Source organism: Barbus barbus (genome assembly GCF_936440315.1).
Source record: "Barbus barbus genome assembly, chromosome: 41".
Lineage (NCBI taxonomy): Eukaryota > Metazoa > Chordata > Actinopteri > Cypriniformes > Cyprinidae > Barbus > Barbus barbus.
Genome location: NC_136719.1, coordinates 8,877,652 through 8,900,267, shown reverse-complemented (window position 1 = coordinate 8,900,267; position 22,616 = coordinate 8,877,652). Strand labels below are relative to the sequence as shown.

At 35.7% G+C, this 22,616-nt stretch overlaps 1 protein-coding gene across 1 annotated transcript in view; it reads right to left on the bottom strand.

Annotated features, from left to right (window-relative positions):
- plxnb1a (plexin b1a) overlaps positions 1 to 22,616 on the bottom strand; it is a gene marked incomplete at its 5' end in the record, with an annotated part of 40,163 nt that overhangs the window by 5,835 nt on the left and 11,712 nt on the right. Inside the window, 28 exons of the mRNA XM_079402870.1 lie at positions 1,678 to 1,753; positions 1,836 to 1,900; positions 1,996 to 2,143; positions 2,229 to 2,389; positions 2,465 to 2,637; positions 3,095 to 3,179; positions 3,298 to 3,401; positions 3,587 to 3,752; positions 3,977 to 4,123; positions 5,218 to 5,284; positions 6,074 to 6,252; positions 6,350 to 6,567; positions 6,656 to 6,756; positions 7,478 to 7,626; positions 7,715 to 7,891; positions 8,685 to 8,927; positions 9,048 to 9,252; positions 10,426 to 10,605; positions 10,926 to 11,062; positions 12,540 to 12,645; positions 12,808 to 12,959; positions 14,524 to 14,690; positions 14,766 to 14,859; positions 16,323 to 16,445; positions 17,179 to 17,313; positions 19,135 to 19,818; positions 20,879 to 20,987; positions 21,598 to 21,706. Of these exons, the coding sequence (XP_079258996.1) occupies positions 1,678 to 1,753; positions 1,836 to 1,900; positions 1,996 to 2,143; positions 2,229 to 2,389; positions 2,465 to 2,637; positions 3,095 to 3,179; positions 3,298 to 3,401; positions 3,587 to 3,752; positions 3,977 to 4,123; positions 5,218 to 5,284; positions 6,074 to 6,252; positions 6,350 to 6,567; positions 6,656 to 6,756; positions 7,478 to 7,626; positions 7,715 to 7,891; positions 8,685 to 8,927; positions 9,048 to 9,252; positions 10,426 to 10,605; positions 10,926 to 11,062; positions 12,540 to 12,645; positions 12,808 to 12,959; positions 14,524 to 14,690; positions 14,766 to 14,859; positions 16,323 to 16,445; positions 17,179 to 17,313; positions 19,135 to 19,818; positions 20,879 to 20,987; positions 21,598 to 21,706 (4,460 nt within the window). The remainder of the gene's footprint in view (positions 1 to 1,677; positions 1,754 to 1,835; positions 1,901 to 1,995; positions 2,144 to 2,228; positions 2,390 to 2,464; positions 2,638 to 3,094; positions 3,180 to 3,297; positions 3,402 to 3,586; positions 3,753 to 3,976; positions 4,124 to 5,217; positions 5,285 to 6,073; positions 6,253 to 6,349; positions 6,568 to 6,655; positions 6,757 to 7,477; positions 7,627 to 7,714; positions 7,892 to 8,684; positions 8,928 to 9,047; positions 9,253 to 10,425; positions 10,606 to 10,925; positions 11,063 to 12,539; positions 12,646 to 12,807; positions 12,960 to 14,523; positions 14,691 to 14,765; positions 14,860 to 16,322; positions 16,446 to 17,178; positions 17,314 to 19,134; positions 19,819 to 20,878; positions 20,988 to 21,597; positions 21,707 to 22,616) is intronic.

Sequence of the window (22,616 nt, the reverse complement as noted above, 5' to 3'; positions counted from 1 at the left end):
GTGGATAAGGCTCCGGCTCGGGGTCGGAGACTCTCCAGACACCGGATGATGGCTTCTCTCCAAGTGAGGTCGGAGGTGTCTGGGAGCTCTCGCTGCTGGTGGAGCGTGAGCCCGAGCCGGAGCAGCATCTTGAGGGTTCCGTCTTCCAGAGTGCTGGCGAGGGCGAGAGGCGCAAACGCCAACATAAAGCTCACTGGGTCCCGGTTGGCGTAAGCCAAATCAAAAAATCGCGCCGGTTCGCCCATCTTCGGTTGCGGTCTGATCTTCTGTTATGCGTCGGTGGTTGTAGCAATAGAGGCGCAATACGAAGGAGTAAACAAAAAGGAATATTCTTTAATCAATGGCATCAACACACGTAAGACATTAGTTAACTTAAGATCAGACAAACACAAAGGCAAAACTGAGGACTTATAAAGGGGCTGGAACAAACGAGGAAACAAGGTAATTGAATCAAACACAGGTGAAGACGATAATTAATTAACATAACTAGGTCAGAAACTAAAACAGGAAGAACCAAATAAGGACAAAAAGGAAACTAAACAAACAGTTCTGTTACAAACGTAGCCTTAAGGGTGTTGGGATGTTTTCACACTACCACCTCACGTGTGAGCCACATCTCTGAGTGTAACCGGTGTAAACTAGTAGGTGTGTTCGACTTGACGTGGACCGACTGTGCAGACCGATCGGTGTATTACAGTACCACGAGAGCTGTAGAGAGCAGACTACTCCGTACGCTTTCGAATCGCTCTTGCGGATGTCAAATGATCAATCTCCGTGATGCCCGTTCTAGGTGAACACACCTAGTGCTGCAGGCTTATTGGCTCACTGACGTTGACGAGATTAACCCCTTAGGTATCGAAATTTGGTACGACAAGACGTTTTTCGATACTCGGTGGTATCGAGGAAATTCGGTCGGTGCCTAAAAAGTATCGAACTCGATACCCAGCCCTACTCAAGAAGGCCTTTATTACCCCCTGGAGCCATGTGGATTACTTTTTATAATGGATGGATGCACTTTTTTGAGCTTCAAAATCTCAACCACCACTCACTGCCATTATAAAATTTGGAAAGAGCCAGAACATTTTTTAATACAACTCTTGACTGTATTCGTCTGAATGAACCCCCCCCCCCCCCCCCCCCCCCCATTGATGCAGTAATTCATGCAAAAGGAGGCCCAACCAAGTATTGAGTGCATAGAAATGAACATACTTTTCAGAAGCCTGACATTTCTGTTTAAAATATCCCTTTTTTATTGATCTTATGTAATATTCTAATTTTCTGAGACTGAATTTTGGGTTTTCATGATCTGTACGCATAATCATCAAAATTTCAAGAAATAAAGGCTTGAAATATTTCACTCTATGTGGAATGAATCTATATAATTTATGGGTTTCACGTTCTGAAATGAGTGACAAAAAATATTGACCTTTTTCATGATATTCAAATTTTTTGCGATGTACCTGTAGTTATATAGTACAATATTATATAGTACATTTATCAGAAAATGTAAAGTGGCCTGGAAAATTTTATAAACAGAAATGAAATCAGAGATATACATTTTGTAGGACTTGACAGAGGGATTCATACATAAACTTAATCTTAAAACATTCCCCAACTTTACAGAGGCAAATATGGTAACCCGAGTATCACAGACTAGGTAAATGTCCCATAACTCACCCTAGAGAGTTCAGCTAGAGAGGAGTTCATCTCTTGGTCACTGACAGGGATGGTCTGTCTTATATCTGAGTAATATCTGATGAAATACGATCAACAAAGTATGGTGAGTACATATCATTAAGCATATAACTGCATTAATATGAGCTAACTGAACTCACCTCTCCACCATTTGTTTGTAGCGTGGGATGTCCCGAGCATACAGGAGCTTGTTGATTGGGGAATCCTGTATGTACAACACAGAAAGTCATTAGCAGCTGATCTTTCTATTTGGATTCTTCCCACAATCCATCTCTTCCAGGTTTATTTTGATTGGCTTACCCTGCCCAGTTTGTGGTCGGCGATAGTGCAGGAGTCCATGAAGGTTTGAGCGATGACTGACAGCACCGCGTCTACGTTGTCAGAGGCCTGAACATCGAAGATGAACTGAGGGTTCTTCAAGATATTAATCCAGAATCTCAGTGGCAAGCTGCAAAACAAAGTCAAAACACAAGTTGTGACCAAATTACCCATAACTGATGGTTTATCCTTAAAAGAAATAATTATTTACCAACCTGTTTGTTTTCCATATGTGGATTGTCTCTGGGTCTGTAATGTTGTGCTGTGCAGCCTGGTCATCCAACATATCAAAGAAATATTTGACAGCCAGAGGAACCGGCTGACTGGTGCTCAGAATCACAGTGAACAGATCGTCTACGAACTTCTGCAGTGTACCCTGAAACACACAGTACAGGTGATCCATCTGGCCCCATTTAAAGTGAAGTGTGACAGTGGAATGTGTGTGTGGTACCTTCACAGACAGCAGGCGTGTGAGGTAGATCTCTGGGATGGCCTTGGCTCTCTCACGCTCTTTGTCTCTCAGACTGCCCCGTCTATGTTTGGGTAGCTCCGCCTCCTCATTGGCCTTCACCAGGTGCCACTGCTTCACTCCTCCTTCGTCTCCGTCCTCCAACATCGGCGTCTCTGTGAGAGGATAGAAAGAATATATGAAAATATGAGAAGGTCTGTAATAGAGGTATGACCAAACGGTTTTCTTTGAAGTATTTTGGTTTGTACGCTACAGTTCAGAGGTTTGGGGATAGTAAGATTTTTAGATGGGTTTTTTTTATGCTCACCAAGGCTGCATTTATTTGATCAAATAAAATTGTTACAATTTAAGATGCAAAGAACTTCATGGATATAAATGAAAAGATATTACTATTCATAACAAATAAATCATTTTAAGTTAAGTTAGTAAAACTAATATTTCAAAACTAACAACTAAGATAGTTGAACTCTATATTAGATTAGAACTATCAGTATATGCAAACCTGCAGATCAACTGAATTCTATCCTGATTTGGTAAATGGATGTTTTAGCACTCTTGGGGGAGAAAAAAACAACTATACACCATGTCATGCTTAAAAGCAAGGAAACCTACTCTCTCCTGGTATGTAGTCATGGCTGTCGTGGTGGATTTGCTTGGATTGTCGTGACACCAGTGTTACTGTGGCTCCATCTGGGACCTGCAGAGGTATAGGAAACAATTACAAATCAACGATGACTCACAAAAAAATAAAAAATAAAGAGCGAAATTTCACTCCACAAAATGAAGTCATTAGATTGAGGGACAACTTGAGAGACCTTGTAGTGTTGTAAGGTGTTGAGGCGTTTCCAGGACCCCTGAACCACTGATGTCAAGTCCTGATCCGACAAAATCAGATGACCAGCCGTTCCCGCCCTCCACTCTATAAAACACAGGATCAAATACATCTTATTAGTTAATTTAAATATTAAATATTTATTTAAACAGTTTTAGTATTATTTCATTAATCTTTAAGTATTGCAATTAATAAATACACAGTAAATATACATTTGTTTGAATATTTGGTTTGGTTTTTAAACATTGTATCAGCTTGTATCAGGCTCTTACCCAGATGCACAGAGTCTGCGGAGGGTCTCTGGAAGTATGACGTGCCCTTCCATGTCTGCTCCAGAATCTTCTCCTTCACCTGTGTGATGGTGTCACAATCCAGCACTTTAGTGGGGACCGTCTGAGACTCACCAGCACCTCCGTTGCTCACCAGAACATTCAGCGTCTACAGAACATGGAAAGAAGTTGAAAAGCAGTTGTCATGTTACATGTCATGTGTGAATGAGCAATCAGATTAAAAACTATGAAACTGAGCAAAAACACAAACAAAGAAACAGTAAAATATCAACCTTTTTCCTAAAAGTATAAATAATGCATGGCACTTTAGAATAAAGATAATTTCTGCATCATAATCATAATGTAGAGAGTGTGTGTGTGTGTGTGTCTCACCAGTGTGCGGTACTCCACGTCTTCCCGCAGCAGTCGGTTGTCGTTGAGTGTGTATTTGGCTTTGCCTGTAACAGCATCTACTGGGCCTTTATCCACCTGATGCTTTATGGCTCTGAACAGCATGTAGAACGCCTCACCTGCTGTATCCTATACATAAACACATGGATATATAAATAAATAACAATTTCTAATATATAATATAAAATATATATATATAAATATGAAATAATAACCTGATATATGAGATAATAGTCAGGAAAATCTTTTTATTTACTTTTTTTTTAATGGAACAGTTCATTGAATCTTCATACAGAATATTTTTTTATGAAAAAAAAATACAATTCTGTTGAGTATAATATTTGATACATCAGGTTTATATAGTATGTATGACACAGGAGAATATGAAGCTCATTTGTGACAAAAATTTGCAAAAATTTGCAATTTGGTGCAGTTGCTTATTCAAGATTTTTTATTATATTTTTATTTATATATTTATATGGTAAAACAGATGAAATTCTGATAGCTTATAATGTAAGAAAATTAAATCTTTATAACTGTTTAGCAGACTACTTATATAAAATGCATTTAAATATCAATTGTCACTATATTTCACAATAATATGTTTTAAGATGATATTTAAATGCTTTGTTTTTTCTTTAAAGCTCTGTTTTTATTGTGGGGGTCAAAACATATTATGCAATGCAATACAATAATGACTGAAAGATGAACAAATAAATGTACCTCAAAAGCCTGATGTATCATATTTCATATTCACATTTTAACATGATTTTTCTAAAAAAAAAAAAAACAATGCATGGATAATCAAATAAACCTATGTTAATTCAGTCCATTAAGTGTTCATCTTTCAATACTACTAACAATATAAAAGGTATTCTTACATTTACTGTATAAATTAAGTAAAGATTTCACAGCAAAAAGACATATGTACTGTAACATCACCTGAAGGGGCAGAAAGCATGTTTGAAGGCATATAGACACAGCAAAGTTTTGATTATGTTGATCATTTAGAATCCTTAGAAATGTGCACATCAGACATGATACAGTAGGCTTTATAGGGTTAATCTGCAATCCAAGTTACTTTTTCTATGGACTAGTTACATATTTAACTGCAATTACTGGCACATTTCCCTCTATTTTAACTTCTCTCTCATCCAGTTCTTTGTATCATTTCCTGAGTCCTTGTGAACCAAACCTGAAGCAAAAACAAAAGTGTGACTCACCCTGAGGAAGGTGTAAAGACATATGGACATCCAGTTAGTCAACAGCTTCTCCACCACAGACTCAGTCCTACAACACATGAGCGATTTCCACTTAGAATCGATGATGCTACAATTATTAATTTAAAGGATCTACACCCAGCTCATGTGATTTAACAGGGATTCTGAGATTTCAGTCTACAGTAACATGAATTCAGTGATATTGTTTAAAGTGCCCCATTATGGATTTTTGAAAATGACCTTTCATGCAATGTGTAACACAGCTCAACTCATCCTGCAAAGTTTTAAATCTGAAAGTGCACCGTGTTTAAAGTTATTGTCTCTCAAAAGAAAGAGTTGACTCTGAATCACTGAAACAAGTCGTTTTTAAAACGAATCCCAAGCCGTTTCATGTTGACGTCAACATGAAACATTAACATATTGCCCGCCTACTTGTTGCGCGCACAGACCTGGGAAAACTTGATTTTCGCATTGGTCTGAATAAAAATGCAAATAAATTTTTTGACACTAGGTGCCGCTTTTGGAGCGTTAAAAGTAGCTGATTCCCCGGTAATGGCTGTACGCAAAGCAGCACTGCGCTTACAAACACTGCTTTAAATGAAATCGACCAATCGGACCAATCACCGCAGATTAGCGTCACGCAAAGTAGGGGTTTGGAAAAATTAATTGTTGAGCGAATCGTTTGGGAGTCGTTATAAGGTAAGCAAATAAGGTAAAAATAAATGCATATTATAAGAAAATGAAAGTGTTTTTTGCAAGCATGTCGACCTGTTGTTGGGGACTCCCAAAACCAAAATATGAACCTTTCATAACCAATAATAGGGGCACTTTAAAATCTGAGAGACTCATCACTACTGACCTGCGCAGCATGAGTTTGGGGTTTTTAGTGGTGTACTGCTCCACCAGGTGACTAAGCAGAGTTTTTAGGATGTCTGTGAAATACTCCAGCTTGCCGTGCAGCGCCACCGTGAGGAGGGAGGCCACATACGCCCTGTCCCTCGGAGAGAAGGTTCGCTGGGCTTCCAGAGTGTGGATGAACTGTAGGGAAGTATATAACGTATAAATCCTTAATGGTCCATATAATCCTGTTTGGTTGATTGAATAATTCTTGCTCACAGGTTTAAGGAAAGCCCACCTTGGTAAGGAACAGTTTGCTGTTCAGCAGGTTAGAGAGCTGAACCAGGCCTTGCTCCACTGTGGCTCGGCGACAGGCGGGAACGTCAAGGTCCCGTCTCAGAGGAGACTCGCGGTGACCAGGGAAGAAAATCCTCTCTGAGTATTTACGATAATCCAGGACTGGAATCCCAGAGCCCATGAGATCGCTGGACACATCCATCATCTCAGTCATCAGATCTGCACATAATACACACACACAGTTTGTCATGAGGCATTGCAAGCATGTCGGCAGAGTCTGGCTGATGTTTATGTCGGAGCGTCTGACCTGTGAACTCCTTTTTACAACGGTCTCTAACACTCGTCTCCAAATTCTCCAGTTGGATCTGGACTTTCTTATAGTCTCTTAGTGCTTGCTTGCTTTTCCTCCTGTTAAACACACACACAAACATATATTAAATACAAATATTAAAAAACGACACACGGCTGAGTCTGGTAATGTCTGTTTATTCTCAACTGCATGTCCCAGTCATCTGATTTGTTGTAAGTTTTGACAAGAAAGCATATCAAGCATAAACATATTCACTGTATGATGGGGTCCGGATATCTGAGAAAATACTGTAAATCTAAAGTTTGTGTATGGTCCCATGCTTCATATAATCAGATTTTAAACTGTGAGGGTGGACTTGTGGAGCATAATTATTGACAAATATAAACATGATATAACATAATAATATATGTTTTAAATTTTTGACACTGTTTTCATAACGCATTGAAATAATATATATATTTTTATTTAAATTACATTTAATTAATTTTAATAAAATTTACATTTATTGTAATTGTAAAAACAATCTAGTTAGGTACTATGGTGTTACTGTGTTACATTACATTATATTTATTTTGGGGCTATGAATTCTAGAGTTATGCAGCAACGGAATTTTTTTTTCAGAATTAACCTTTGCAATTGCAATCAATGACAGATGCACATAGGTATTATAATTTCAGTAAATAATAACTTTATAAAAAATATATAAAAATAAAGATAATATAATATAACAATAAAATAAAAATCACTAGCTTTTTCAGGCCTTTGATCCCAATGCATGTCTAAAATGAGTAATAAACGGGATAATCTGTATGGATATACCTGTATATGAGTACGATAACCAGCACAATAAGAGCCACGATGGAGGCTCCCACACCAACTCCCACCTGGGCCTCCAGAGGGAAGGCAGCCGGGCCCTGAGAATCATACTGCACTCGTCCCAGAGAAAAGTTCAGATTCCCCATCCTCACCTACACAAATACACAAAAAACAGCTTTCTATATCGCATCATTGGGAAACACCACAAACACAAAAGAGGACAGATATAAGCTGACGTACAGTGAACTCTGGGAGCGTGTCAGCAGCCTCTCGTTTCTTGGTCGCTGTAACTGACGGATGCTGTGTCAGAGGCTCACAGTACAGGTGGTTTCTGGTTAGAGTCTTCACAGCACACTCTCCATCACCAATCAGAGCAACCACCTCGTCCTTAGACATGGCCAGGTCCAGATTGTCCCCCTAGAATCCAAATTCAATCCCAACGCAATCCTTTTAATGCATAATTTCATTGAATAACAAATATATACTACAACATAATATAACAATATAATTCATTGTAATCAATTTTTTAATTCATTAAATAAAATTTTGGTGTAATTGTAAAGAAATAAATATTGGTAGTTATTATAGTTTTAATATAATATAATATAGTGTAATTCATTGTAATTACAATTTTTAATTTTATTAAATAAAGTTTTCGTGTAAATGTAAAGAAATAAAATCTTGGTAGTTATTATGGTTTTAATATAATATAATATAATACTTATGCTGCTGAGGAAGTCTGGTTTCTGGGTTATTTTATTTTAATTGAGATACTATTATAGTTTTTTTAATTATTTTGAATTAGCTTTAATTTTTAAATTAGCTTTAGTTTTCCATAAGTAAAAGTTTTAGTGCCTTTGTTGTGTTTTTGTAATTTTTATTAGGTATGTTTTTTTTTTATTATATACTATTTTATACTATACTATATATACTATTTTTATTCTATTCTATTTTTCTAAGTTTATTTCAGTTATGTTGAAGTCATTTTAATGAAGTTAAAGTTTTTTATATTGTATTGTATTTAATTTAATTAACGGTTTCAATGCAAACCTGCCAGCCAATCAGAATCCAGTATTCAGACATAATATAATATTTCAGTTACAGTTCAGTTATATATACTATTATTAGTTTTGGGGATCTAAATTCTATAGTTACACTATGTTTTTGAACAATCTTCAGTGGATTAATATACAGTTGAGAGAGGACTGACCTCCACAGAGATGATGCTGCCAGGTTTGTGTCTGAAGGGTTTGCTGGGGTCGTGTTGATTGAGGCTATGAAGAACGGGATTGGGCTCATAACTGAAGGAGCTGCCACTGACCACCTCAAACTCGAAGTGGAGGTTATCCAGGAGGAAATGTACACTGACGGCAGCACGCAGGGCCTCAGGCCCCACCTCCGGAGTGGGACACAGGATCAGAGTCGAGCTGTTCACTGTGCACCGCTCCTCCACCTGATCAGGAACAGGACACGAGGAAACCAACTGTGTTACAATAACTGACATGTGACTATTGGACAGTTTGTTTAATGCTGTGAGAAAGCACAAGCACAGACTCACTTGTGTGAACTCTACCTGTTTGACGACACAGAGACTATCTTCAGGACAGCTGGGCTCTGGGACGATCCGCCGAGCTCTTCTGAGGAGACTGTAATCCACACTGCTCCTCCTCCTCCTCCTCTTCTGTGAGTGTGACTCCAGAGGCGTCAGGGTCACACGGATACGAGGTTCCTGTACCACGTCCAGATGCTGGCCAGACACTCGAATGATACGACCCCCGCTTAGACAATCACAGATGTTGGTTCTTATGTATGCTGGACTAATAACCCCTTTATTTTCTTCCAAATCTCAGATTATGGAAAAAATATAACAAATCTTTCATTTGCTAATTGGTGAAACTGTGCATGTGCCCAATATATTACGTTGCTAAAACCATAATACCAATCTAAAACCCTTCTGTAAATTCTGTAAACCCTTTTTTTTTTTTCTTTTTTTTTTACTTTTGAAGAAATATTGCATAAAATTACATATTTACATACTTTACAAGTTTACATACTTTAATTTTGAGAACAATAAGAATTTATATAAAAATTTCTGACATCAGATAAATACATAAACATATGACTGCTCACATTTATGGCAATGCCTATCTACATAAATCAGTCCTAAATCTTAATTTCGTCTTAAAAATAAAATAAAATTTAAAAATCAAATAATTAAAATGAGATAAATTTACTTTATTGAACTGTATAAGACTCAATCATTACATTATCAAAACGTTTTTTTTATTATTTGAATCATACATCTCGTTAAATTTCTTTCTTTAAGTCACTAATGTTAATGTAAAAAATATATTATCTATATATAACAACCTTTTACATGTACCTTTTGCAGTTTTGTAAAATACCAAAAAATTATATATATTATATATATATAATTATATAATATTATATATATATATATATATAAAACGGTAATAATATTAACGGTAATAATACAGTTATACAATTATACAATTATATATATAATTGATTTTTATAAGACTATTTTTGACTCCATTGGAAAGTTGTAAAAATATAATGTTACTTACCCGAGGAAGCTTTTGGAGCTTTTTAATATAAATAAAATGAAATAGGCTACAGTATTTCCCTGACATAGGACAAGCAGATTTGATCAAATAAAATAAAATCTTTAAAACAACATAACCTTTTGATTTGTATAAGATTTGTTTTCAGAGAATATATTTTTAGCACTCCATGGGTAAAATGTTGTTTTCTTATTTGAAGCATAAATATAACAAATTTTCCTTCTTTAATTTACTACAAAAAAAAAAAAACTTAATACTTACTACAATTTTGTAGAAAAAAAACAAAAGAAATAAAAATAAAATAAAGTTAAATAAAAAAAATACAACTATTCTTAAATTCTTTAGAATACATGTCATGCTCGTTACCTGATGAAGCTTTTGGAGGGAGCGACATGTGTTACGTTGGGGTCTGGGGTGTATTGATAGAGGACTTCCTGTAGATGACGCTCAGCTCTACCGAAGCGTACTTTAACGCCGCTCTCGCCGGTTCTGTTACTCCCTCCAGTCACACATTCAACACGTTCATTGTTGTACTGCTCAGGAGAACTGTTAACACACAGCCTGTATTAAAACTCTAAACAATCTAACTTACTGTTACCAAATGTGAACAGTCATAAAAGACAATAAATCCTGTGTAATGTATGGAGTATATTATATTCATGAATTGATACCATAATAAATTCATGAATTGTTTTAGGACACAGCTCACAGTTTTAGACTTCCAGCGTTAACAGAAGGATGATGAATTATTTATAACATAATCAGCTGACATTATATGAGTTGTAGAGATGATATCATAAAGAGATTAACTGATGACTTCTGTCTGACTGGATGGCCGTAGAGGACGATGCTCTACAGTCACTTACATGTAACATGGGACTCCACCAATCAGGATGCTGATCTCATTGGAACGGCCCGTCAGAAGGTTCCATCCCGTGATGGTGAGTGATGTGCCTCCTGACATTGGGCCTTTCAGTGGAGACACTCCCAATAACACTGGGTCCTTGAGTTGAGGAAAACAGAACACACACACACACACACACACACGCACGCACGCGTTACAAAACACTGTTCTATACATGTGTGCTGTTAAACCAATGAACTCATCCTGTTAGAGCCCTGAATACAGTAAAACTATATAAAAATCCTTAAAATAAGATATATTTATGTAACTAAATTATATATGATTTTTACATTTAAAAAATATTTTTTAACACTTTACTTTAATACTTTCACTTTACTTAAAGCCTTTATATGTAATGCATTATAAAGGGTTATTAAAGGGTATAATGCATTATAATTATTCATAATGTGCATTGCAATACATTATATCTTGTCATAAATAGTTATAACTGAATTTAAAAAGCATAGTGTAACAATGAACTGAAAAGTGTTATAATGTATTAACTGTGGTTATAATTATGTATGAGATTGTACAATGCATTATAGGGTGATTACAAGGCATAATTAATGCATTAAACCTATTTTTTATAATGCATTATACATAAAGGGTTTAAGTAAAGTGTTACCATTATTTCTTGTTTTAACCATAAAATCTCACTATATTTCCTTTTGTTTCCTTCTTTCTTCCCTTTACATTGTGTGGTATTATTATCCTGTTAACCTATACACTCCTACACACCATTAAAAAAATCTTATTAAAGCCCCTTAATAATGCATAATATTTTAGTTGTGTTTTCCAGTACAAATATCTAAAAATCATTCAAATAAGATACATTTACTTCATTAAATTGTATAAGATGTACACATTTAAAAAATATTTTTTAATAACATTTTAAAAAATTCACTCCATTAGCAAATTGCTTATCATTTTTTCCTTTTCCTCATTTTTGTGTGTTATTAAAGCCCTGAAAAATACATAATATTTTGGTCTCGTTTTACAGTAAAAATATCTAAAAACATTTAAAATAATATAAACTTACTTTATTGAATTGTTTAAGACTTAAACATTTAAAAAATATTTAATAACATTTGTTTTTACATTTTCACTCACTTTTTAATAATTTTTTTAAGCATAAATCTTTCTTCATCCTCTTAAATATTTCTTATTTTCCAGTAAAAACGAAAAAATCTTTTAAAAACAATATACATTTAAGTTATTGACTGAAAAAATATTTCCTTTTTACATTTTTAGCTTTTACAATATTGCCAAATCTTCTCGTTTGAACCATTAATCCCACTATATTTACTTTTTTAAAAATGTCTTTTAAACTGAAAATAAACATTAAAATATATACTCTGAAAACAACGCTTAATACCTTTCACAATTTTGTAAAAAAAAAAAATAAGTATGACAATACAAAAACACTTTTAAGAAAATTCATTCCGCAGTGTAAAAAGTTTTAAAATGGCCAAATACCTCCCTGCCTTTGAATAAATACAGAATGAATTCCTTGCATGTTATTCATTCTTGCTAAACCACTTTTATCCCTTTAGTGGCCCGTTGGATTAATGGTTACCTGGTAACGGAAGCGCTGGGCAGATTGCCCGATTCCGCCGCCTTTAACCTGCACCGAGACATGGCCGCTCTGCTCCCCTGCACTCGCTGTGGTCTCACAAACAATACTAACAGGCACACAAAGAGACCTCCCATTAATCAGTGCACTGGGTCAATACTCTTCATCACACTGTGGAGCTGAATTGCCTGAAGCCAATTATACAGTGTCATTAGCGTGTAGCAGTAATATCCAGCATGCCCTCACTCACATACTTTATAGTCTGATTTACCTGGAGGACACCTCGTATCTGTCGGAGATGACCGTGCAGGGGACTCCGGCTACAGTCACCGAGTGCTGGATGTCTTCAGCTCTCTGACCCAGATTAGAGCCAGACACTGTGAGCACTGTGCCACCCTCCACTGGACCAGAAAGAGGCTCAATCTGCAAAAATGAAGCTACTCAGTGATGACAATCCCATAGATTTGTATTTAATTAGAGTATCGAAACATGATACTATTGATCAAAACCAAGACTACATTTATTTGATTAAAATGCAGGAAAACAGTAACGTTGTTAAATATTATTACAATTTAAAACAGCTGTTTTCTATGTGAATATATTTTCAAATGTAATTTATTCCTTTGATGCAAAGCTGAATTTTCAGCATCATTACTCCAGTCTTCAGTGCCACGTGATCCTTCAGAAATCCTTCTAATTTACTGATTTGCTGCTCTAGAATCATTTCATATTGTTATTGTGCTGCTTAATATTTTTGTGGAAACCATGATACAGTTTTTCTCACGATTCTTTGATGAACAGAAAGTTTAAAAGAACAGAATTTATTTGAAATAGAAATCTTTACTGAAAAATGTCACAAATCTCACTATATTTCCTTTATTTCCTTTTAATTCGTGTGGTGTTATACCATTGATAACATCCTATTAAAGCCCCAGAAAAAATACTAATTCATAATAATAATTTTGTAATAATTTTAATAGTAATTTTGTCTCGTTTTACAGTAAAAAAAATAAATTCTAAACATCCTTTAAACAATATACATTTACATTATTTGAATTGTATGAGACTTACAAATGATTATTATACTTTTTGTTTTTTATCTAATGGCAAATGTTTTTTCTTGTTTGAAATTCTCTTTTAAAATTAAAAATAAATATTAAAAGCTATACTCTAAAAAACAATAACTTTCACATTATTTTTAGTTTTAAGAAAATTTATTTTTGCAACATAAAAAGTTGCTTTTTCAGTGTAAAATTCCTTGCATTTCATTCATTTTTGCTCACCATTTATTATCTCTTTTAATCCTGTTTTTATCGCTTTGATGAACAGAAAGTTTAAAGGCACAGCATTTATTTGAAATAGAAATCTTGTAAAATTATAAGTGTCATTACTGTTACCTTTGATCAATTTAATGCCTCCTAGGTAAATAAAAGTATTATTTATTTTCAATAAAACTATTTAATTTAATTTAAATTTCCACCTAGCCACCACCAGAACACCTTAGCCTTATTGCAATGGCATGGCCATAACACCCCAGCAATATTGCTCACATTTTCTTCAGTAAAAAGCTTGAGTTCCTGCTTGCAAACATCTATGAAGTGATTGAGTTAAGGTCTAATAACGTGATCTGTTATACTATTGTACAAACACACGGGTCAGTAAGGAAAAGCCAGCAATGGAAACCACAGCATAACTACATTTAAAAGGACAAGGGTCACTCCTTCAAGGACAAAGTTTGTATCAGATAGTGAAGAAAAATAATTTTACAATGCAGTTTATTCTGGCAGGTTTATTCCAAGTTCTTAAAAGGACAGTTCACACAAAAATAAACAACTGATGATTTTTCTTTTAAATGAAATGGAGGGAAAAAATACAGAATGAGGTCAAGAATTGATGACATAATTTTCATTTTTGGGTGAACTGCCACAACACTAAGTATAATATTAATGGCTCACAAACAGCACAAGTTAACAGACGAGTCCCTCACCATGTGTATGTGAGGAGCAGGACAGGTCTGCTGGACGTGCTCGGGGCAGGAGCTCCTGTAGACGCAGCTGGAGCGAGACCCCTCACACCACACACACTCGTACTGCTGATCGGCCGTGTGACAGCGACTGCAGTCAGACCGGCCCACAGAGCAGTTATACAGCCGAACTGCACAGACAAAACACACGTGACACAAACAGAGTACAGCACATTGAAAACCTCAGCAAACAACGGGTAACGTACCATGCAGGTCTTCTGGGTAATCCATCTGGAAAGAGTCCCTCCTCCTGACTGAGATCATGCTCCTGTATTCCTCCACGGCAGCTGAGTAAGAGTACTTTGAAAACGAAATGCAATCACAATCACTTTAAATACTATAACAAAGCTTTACAGGCACTTTCAGAGTGTAACAGTTAGCCTATATACACACATATATATATATATATATATATGAAGAGTTCAGATGCAAAAGCCTCTAAGTGCCGTCTGAAATTTTCTTCTAAAATGAGCATTTTTATCAGGCTCCTATATTTATGTTCAATTGTTTCACATTAATTGCATAGAAAAGGACCTATACATTTCCATTAGAATAAAATTACTGAACCTATACATAGGAACCTGATAAAAATGCTAATTTTAGATGAAAATTTCAGATTGCACTTAGAGGCTTTTGCATCTGAACTATATATATATATATATATATATATATATATACTGTATATATATATATATAGTGATGTCAAAATTAGCGCGTTAACGCAAGCGATTATTTTTTTCAGATTAACACGTTAAAAATATTAATCGCGATTAATGTTAGAAAAATTTGCAATTAATTTATAAAAAAAATGTAATCGATTGACAGCACTAATATATATATATATGTGTGTGTGTGTATGTGTATGTATGTGTATATATTAGTGCTGTCAATCGATAAAAAAAAAAAAAGAATTTATCGCACATTTTTCTAAAATTAAATTAAAATTAAAGTTTTTAAATATACTTTTATATTGCAATAATTTCACATTCAATCTTCAAATGTACAATGTACAAACAACATAAAGACAGTATATTTTTTATATTTCTTTAATTGCATCTTTTTTATGACTGAAGGCCAGCATCACTGATATCAATACTACTGATGTCTCTATAAAATAGTTTTTACATATTCACCTACCTGTGCCCTTCAGCAGAAATATACAGAAAATTAATACTTACCAAACACTAAATTCTAAATTAAATATATGAACCCCTTAAAGCTATAAAAGTTATTGATTTCCTCTTTTTTCTTTTATTCTTGGATTAATAGACATCACAGCAGCTGGTTATTAGCTTATTTGCCTGCTATTGCTTTAAAAGCTGCTGCTGTTGAGCGTGACGCGGATCTGACATGCATCTTATTTTCTCACAAATCTCTTTACCTTTTCTGACCCACTTCAGGTCTTAAAGTCTCTACTAATGAGCGGACGAGTTGAATCGGGTGTTTTAGATGAGGGAGACAGTGCTGGGGTGCCTCAGGACAGTTTTTAAAACCATTTCAGAGACATGTTCTTAAATGTGACGCATATATAACATTGCATGCATGCACACAGTTTTAAAGCAGCTTTAATCGCCTTTTTGGTAACTTCATGCCTTAACTGACGGCATAACTACGACATTGCATGCACGTAGTTTCTTTCGCTGTTTGCTATGAAATGATACAGGCTACAGCGCATGTTATTTATATATATATATATATATATATATATATATATATATATATATATATATATAAAAATAATAATTTTTTTTTTGCTAGCAGACCTGGTGTAGCTGGCAGGTAATGAAGAACCGAGATGGCTGAGTGTCGTCCACTTCCACAAAAGCGTCCACCACCACCGATCGGCCCTCGATCAGCAACACACACTGGTAATCAAGATCTTTGTCCTTAAAACACACACAGATATATTATTTTCATGGCCTGCATATTTTCAAATATTTCTTAAATAAATCAGATAATATAATACACCCAATTATGCTATTCTTCTAAACTTTCTATTCATCAAAGATTAAAAAAAAAATATCACAGTTTCCACAAAAATAAGCAGCAAAACTATTATTTTTAACACTGATTATAATAAAATGCTTTTTTCAGCATCAAATCAGCATATTAAAATTATTTCTCAAAGATCATGTGATACTGCAGACTGGCGTAATGATGCTGAAAATTTAGCTTTACCATTACAGGAATAAATTACATTTTATTAAATATATTCAAATTGTAATAATATGTTTTTTTTACTGTATTTTTGATTTACTGAACTTTTAAACGGTAATGCAAGTTTATATTAGTCTGCAGGGACTGCCAAAATTAGCACTCTTAAGTAGAACTATTCACATAAACATTCAAATCTATTCATTTTATATGTTTTATAGCCCTTAAGACTTAATTTTTCACTGAGAATGCTGTGCAGTTTCCATATCGTTGCACATCAGTCAATTAATGAGATAATTTGTTTCAGATTTACTCTCCCCTAAATATCCCATAAAGAATCCGCAGTTGATTGTTGTGCAAGTCAGTCAGACAGACCCTTGCTGTCTATGTGAGCATTACCAGATATTGTGCTCAGAGTCACAGTCTGATTGTGCTACACTATCAAGCCTCAAGCCGTTGCGTTACCTGATAGAGGTGTAAGTTGCGTCCCAGCAGAGTGATCTTCCTCTCGACATTGACAGGTAGGAGGGAGCTGCCCTGGATGCCGTCCACACACGGACAGGCGTGAGAACCTCTGCTCACGAGTAAACTCTCCTCTTCCTGATCACACACAGATGGACAACACACTTCATTACACACACCTCTGCTCTGAAAGGAGCAGATGTAGAGTATCTCTCAGCTTCTGCTATTTTAATATATATAATAAACAGAATGACAGCACAACAAAAGTGAATGTGTTAGACATAGATTTAATGAAAAACAAAATGGACAAAAAAGACACATGGGGAACAGCCACCAGAAGAAAATTAAATGATTAAAGAAATGTTCTGGGTTCAATACAATGCAACAGTGTCCCTCCCACCTCCTGGAACTATTTTTTCTATTAATTGTTCCCATAGAGATTTTAAAAATGTCTTTGTTAAAGAATTATAAGTCATGAAACAAATCAACCAACTATGAGGTGAATCACAACATTATAATCTTTGATTTGAAGCAAAAAAGTATTTGAAAATTGAACATAAAGACAAATTGAGGTTTAATAAGGTAAAGAACTACAATCCCAATAAGCACTGTGAATGACACCATGAAAATGATGGATGAATGGATACATTTATAGGCCTGTAAATTCATTCATACACATGGAAATAGTATATTTTACAATTATTACATATATTGAACTAGTTTGAGAAATTGAGAGCATAGGGACTGACTCTATTACGTGATTTGTGGTGCTTCATGGGAGTGTGCAGGCACTGAAGTGCTCTTTTGGTTAAATTTGCTTGCTTCAATTCCCTGATTGGTGGAGAATTGTTGAATAATGGGTAATGTAGTTAAGTTTTTTACGGGAATTTCTGCTGCTAAACAAGATTTAAAAAATAATAAGGGCTGATGGCTTCAACAAAAGCATAGACCATTGGTTAAAAACGTGTAGCTCACACTAGATCGGTTTTCAATGTTTTTTAATTTCTGTTAAAAATTGCGCCATAGAAGAAAAAAAAAGGGATTTATACTGCTAGAACCTGTGTTAAACAGATAGTTCACCCAAATAATTTACTCATCCTCATTTTTTGTGGAATAAAAAAAAATTCAGCTGTTTTTATCCTAACAATGAAAGTCAATGGGGTCCAAAAAAACATATTTGGACCACACTGACTTTCATTGTTTGAACAAAAAACTTTTTTAATTCAACCAAAGAAGTCATCAAACAGGTCTGTAGTGTTGTCAAAAGTACAGACTTCGGTACCAGGCAGTACTGAAAACGTAAAAATGTGGCGATACCAGCATTTCCTGGGAGCGTCTGAAAACCCGGATCAGCGGATCTCTAATTTATAACAGATGGATCCGCTTATAAGACGCGGCTTTTAAACACTTCCTTGTGTATGTGAAGAGCGTGATGATCATTGTAGCCAAACAGAGCCTTATCTGTTGAGTGTTTGAACAAAATGGCCAATCAGAGGTGTTTAGGAATCCACTCAACAGCGCTCAAAATGCTCGCAGGAAATGCTGCTATAGTCACATTTTTAAATTTTCATTACTGACTGGTACTTTTGACAACACTAGTTTGTAATAACACGAGGGGTGGGTAAATGACAGAATTTTCTATTTTTGGGGGTGAACTATCCATTTAAACTGCAATAGTGTTACTGTAACCCAGATTTTGGCTTGTTTTTACAAACTGATGATGTATGAGTCAAATGAATTTCTGTGCAAATCAACATCATCATGAACCCAGAACGTTGCTTTAATGCTGCGACATTAAATGACTTTAATATATAATTATGGTTGAATTAGTAATAGAGCAGAACTGTTTTCATCTATTTAATTATATATCCAATCATTCACGCATGGAATTTACGCTTTAGGTACATTCAATCTCCAGCATCTGCAGCGAGCAGAGTTGGTCCGAGGAACCACACTCACCAGGAGGAAAAGGTCAGCCGAGTCAGACTGGTAGTCTGTGTCTGGAGCAATGGGGAAAACGGATGAATCAGGCCCTGCCTCACCGTCGCCAGAGGGGGCACTGGCTGACGACACAGGGACGCTCGTGTCTATAAGAGCATCTATATCCATCTCTGCCTGCGAGAGGGTGACCACTTCAGAGGAAGATGAGGGCAGCGCTTCAATCAATGGCTCCATCGTCACCACTTCCCCAGCTCTCAACACAGGCAGCGTCACTTCAGCGGCCTCTTCACGCGATGAAGGTCCCACCAGTTCTTCGTATGATTGCGGTGTCAGCGTTGACAGCAAACCTACCTGGATGCTCTCCTCCACCCAAGAGGCATTTTTGGATAGGGTGGTGGTCTCTGTGATGGTATTGGTTGACTCTGTAGTGGCACTGGAGAGGTGCGTAGAGGAGGTTGTAGCGTGGTTGGGGGTGGTGGGTGGAGGGTCGAGTGGGGTTGTGGTTTCCAGAGGTGTGGTGGTGGGGGTGGCGGTGGGCTCTGCAGGAGTGGGCGGGGTCATTGAAGGGGTAGTCATAACAAAGGCTTCGGTCGTTTTGGCAGCCTCAGTGGTCGAGAGGGTTGTTGTCGTGGGTATGGAGGTGGTGTATGTGTGCGCGTCAAAGTCTTTTATTGTTTGAGGAGCAGACGTGGGGAGCGAAAACTTCAGACGAACATAGGACACAACAGAAAGAATGAGGGGAAAAATGAAATAAATGGCAAATGAAAAATGAATATCAACTCAAATACATAAACAATGGTGCTGAATTAAACACATTAAAAATCATAAAACACACAAGCAAGCATTATGTGTACTGCCATTTAAAAGTATGGGGTTGGTAAGATTTAAAAAAAAAAAGTTACTAAGCATTTATTTAATTTAAAAAAATACAGCAACATTGAGAAATATTATTATAATTTAAAGTTACTGTTGTCTATTTGACTATATTTTAAAATGTAATTTATTCCTGTGATGCAAAGCTGAATTTTCAGCATCATTACTCCAGTCTTCAGAGTCACATGATCCTTCAGAAATGACATATGCTGATTTGTCAACATTTATAATAATCAATGTTAAAAACAATGGTTTTGCTTAATAATTTTGTGGAAACTGATCCTTTTTTCACAAGATTCTTTGATGAATACAAAGTTCAAAAGAACAGCATTTATTTAATAGAAATCTTATGACACATAAATGCATTCTTGCTAAAAAACTTTATAAATTAGTTAAAAATATCTTACTGACTCCAAACTTTCAAATGGCAGTTTATATGAACCAAAAAACGGTTATTCAAAGCAAAAAGGAGCCAAAAACACATACAGTAGGGTCTAAAAGTCTGAGGCCACACTGAAAACTGTGATTTACAACTTTAATTAATAGAAATAAATGTTTTTGGGAAAAAAATAAAAAAAATAAATGACATATTTAATAAGAAATATTTTACAATTTCATATTCTACTATTTATAGTTCACTAATCAAATGAGTACACTTGTAACAAAAAGGGGGCAAAATCAAATACCTTTTTCCAAAATAAACTTTCCACAAATTGTTATGCTGATAATTCTTTTTTACTAAACATTAGCTAAAAAAATATTTTTAAAAACTATTGTTTTAAAATATAAACATGCACTTTTACTGCTGGTCTCATACTTTTGGGCTCCACTATAATTGCACAGCATACCAAACTCACAGATAAGACCTCACATATCAACAAAAACTTACATGCTGGTTGTAGATGATCGCACCACGGTCACACATGGACCGGTGAGTGCACACATGCTGGTGGATGCACCAGTTACATTTCCAGCGGCTGTTCACACAGCCCCTACACCTAAAAACACAGCAAGACAGAACATAATGGACCAAAAGTCTAGTGCATAAATTAAACCATCTACACCCCTCTGAGCATTTAGATGAAGACAGCAAAGTAGCCCAGCATCCAAAATAGCTGAGCTCTAGAATTACACATGACTCCCCTAAACTCATCAAACAACACAGAGCTGAGTTCACAGCTTTCCCACATCGCAAATCAAAACAGCATCAGGGAGAGCCGCCCCATCAGCGGCTGTCTGCAGGGGTGCATGGGTAAGGGAGGATGGTCAGGGCGGAGGATATGGCAGGGCTGTGGAATGGTGGAATGTGGGAAACAGCTGTTAAATCATCAGGGATGTGTTAGTGAGGTCCGGAGAGAGAGACAGCTGCCCTGCCCCTCTCACGCCTCTGGGACATTCTTCAACACATGATAGTCGCTCACCAATGGATGTTTTAATATTGCTCTTGGATGATGATGGCATGACACTAATAGAGGTTAAAACTTTTCCAATTTACAATAAGGTTTCGTTTGTTAATATTAGTTAACTACCTTAGTTAACATTTTCCAGTATTTTTGTGATTGCTTTATTCATGTGGCATTAAAACGTAGAAGAGTCCATGTGACTTACGGCTTGGTGCCAGAGAGCTGCTGCACCACAGAACAGTCGTAGAAGGTGAAGTCTGCGAGTGCTATGGTGACCGTCCGAAAGCGCAGGGACAGCGTGACGGACACAGAATCTGTTATAGAGGACAAACATGAGAGGAGTCTGGGTCAAATGGTTAAAAGGATATTATGGCACTGGAACATCAGGTCACACATAACCTTAAAAAAATTATCAGATGAAGTTAAATGCGCCATCCACAGCTTATTTTGCCATTCATGTAATATCATTCACTTTTTCAGTGGAATGCTTCCATGGAAGAGTAATGATGCGGCAAAACCAACAGAGAACCAACAACAATATTATGAAATATTATTACAATTTAAACGGACTGTTTTCTATTTTTAATATATTTTAAAATGTAATTTATTCCTGTGCAAAAACCTGCATTTTCAGCATAATTCCTCCAGTCTTCAGTGTCACATTATCCTTCAGAAATCATTCTAATATGTGGATTTGCTGCTCAAGAAACATTACTTATTATTATCAATGTTAAGAACAGTCGTGCTGCTTATATTTTTGTTGAAACCTTGATACAGTATATGGTTTTTCAGGTTTATCTGATGAATAGAAACTAAAGAATAGCATTTGAAGCAGACATTTCTTTGTAAAATTATAAATGTCTTTACAGTCACTTTTCGAAGAATTAAAGCACTATTATTTTTATTATTATTTATTTATTTATTTTTAAATATTATTGACCCCAAACCTTTTGAATGGTAATCACTCTAAACGGTGAGAAAATGTCACATTGACAATCATGTGAAAAAGATTTCCTCACTCAAAAATGGGTAAACACACATCACAAACAGTCTCTTACAGATGTAAACCAGTTCCTTAAAGGTGGGGTAAGTAATTTCTGGTAGCCAATGTTGACATTTGAAATCACCAAAACAAACATGCCCCAACCCCAAAAGGGTCTCGCCCCTATTTTGATAGCTCCTCCCACACACACTTATGGCTAAGATTAGTTCTGTGAAACAAAG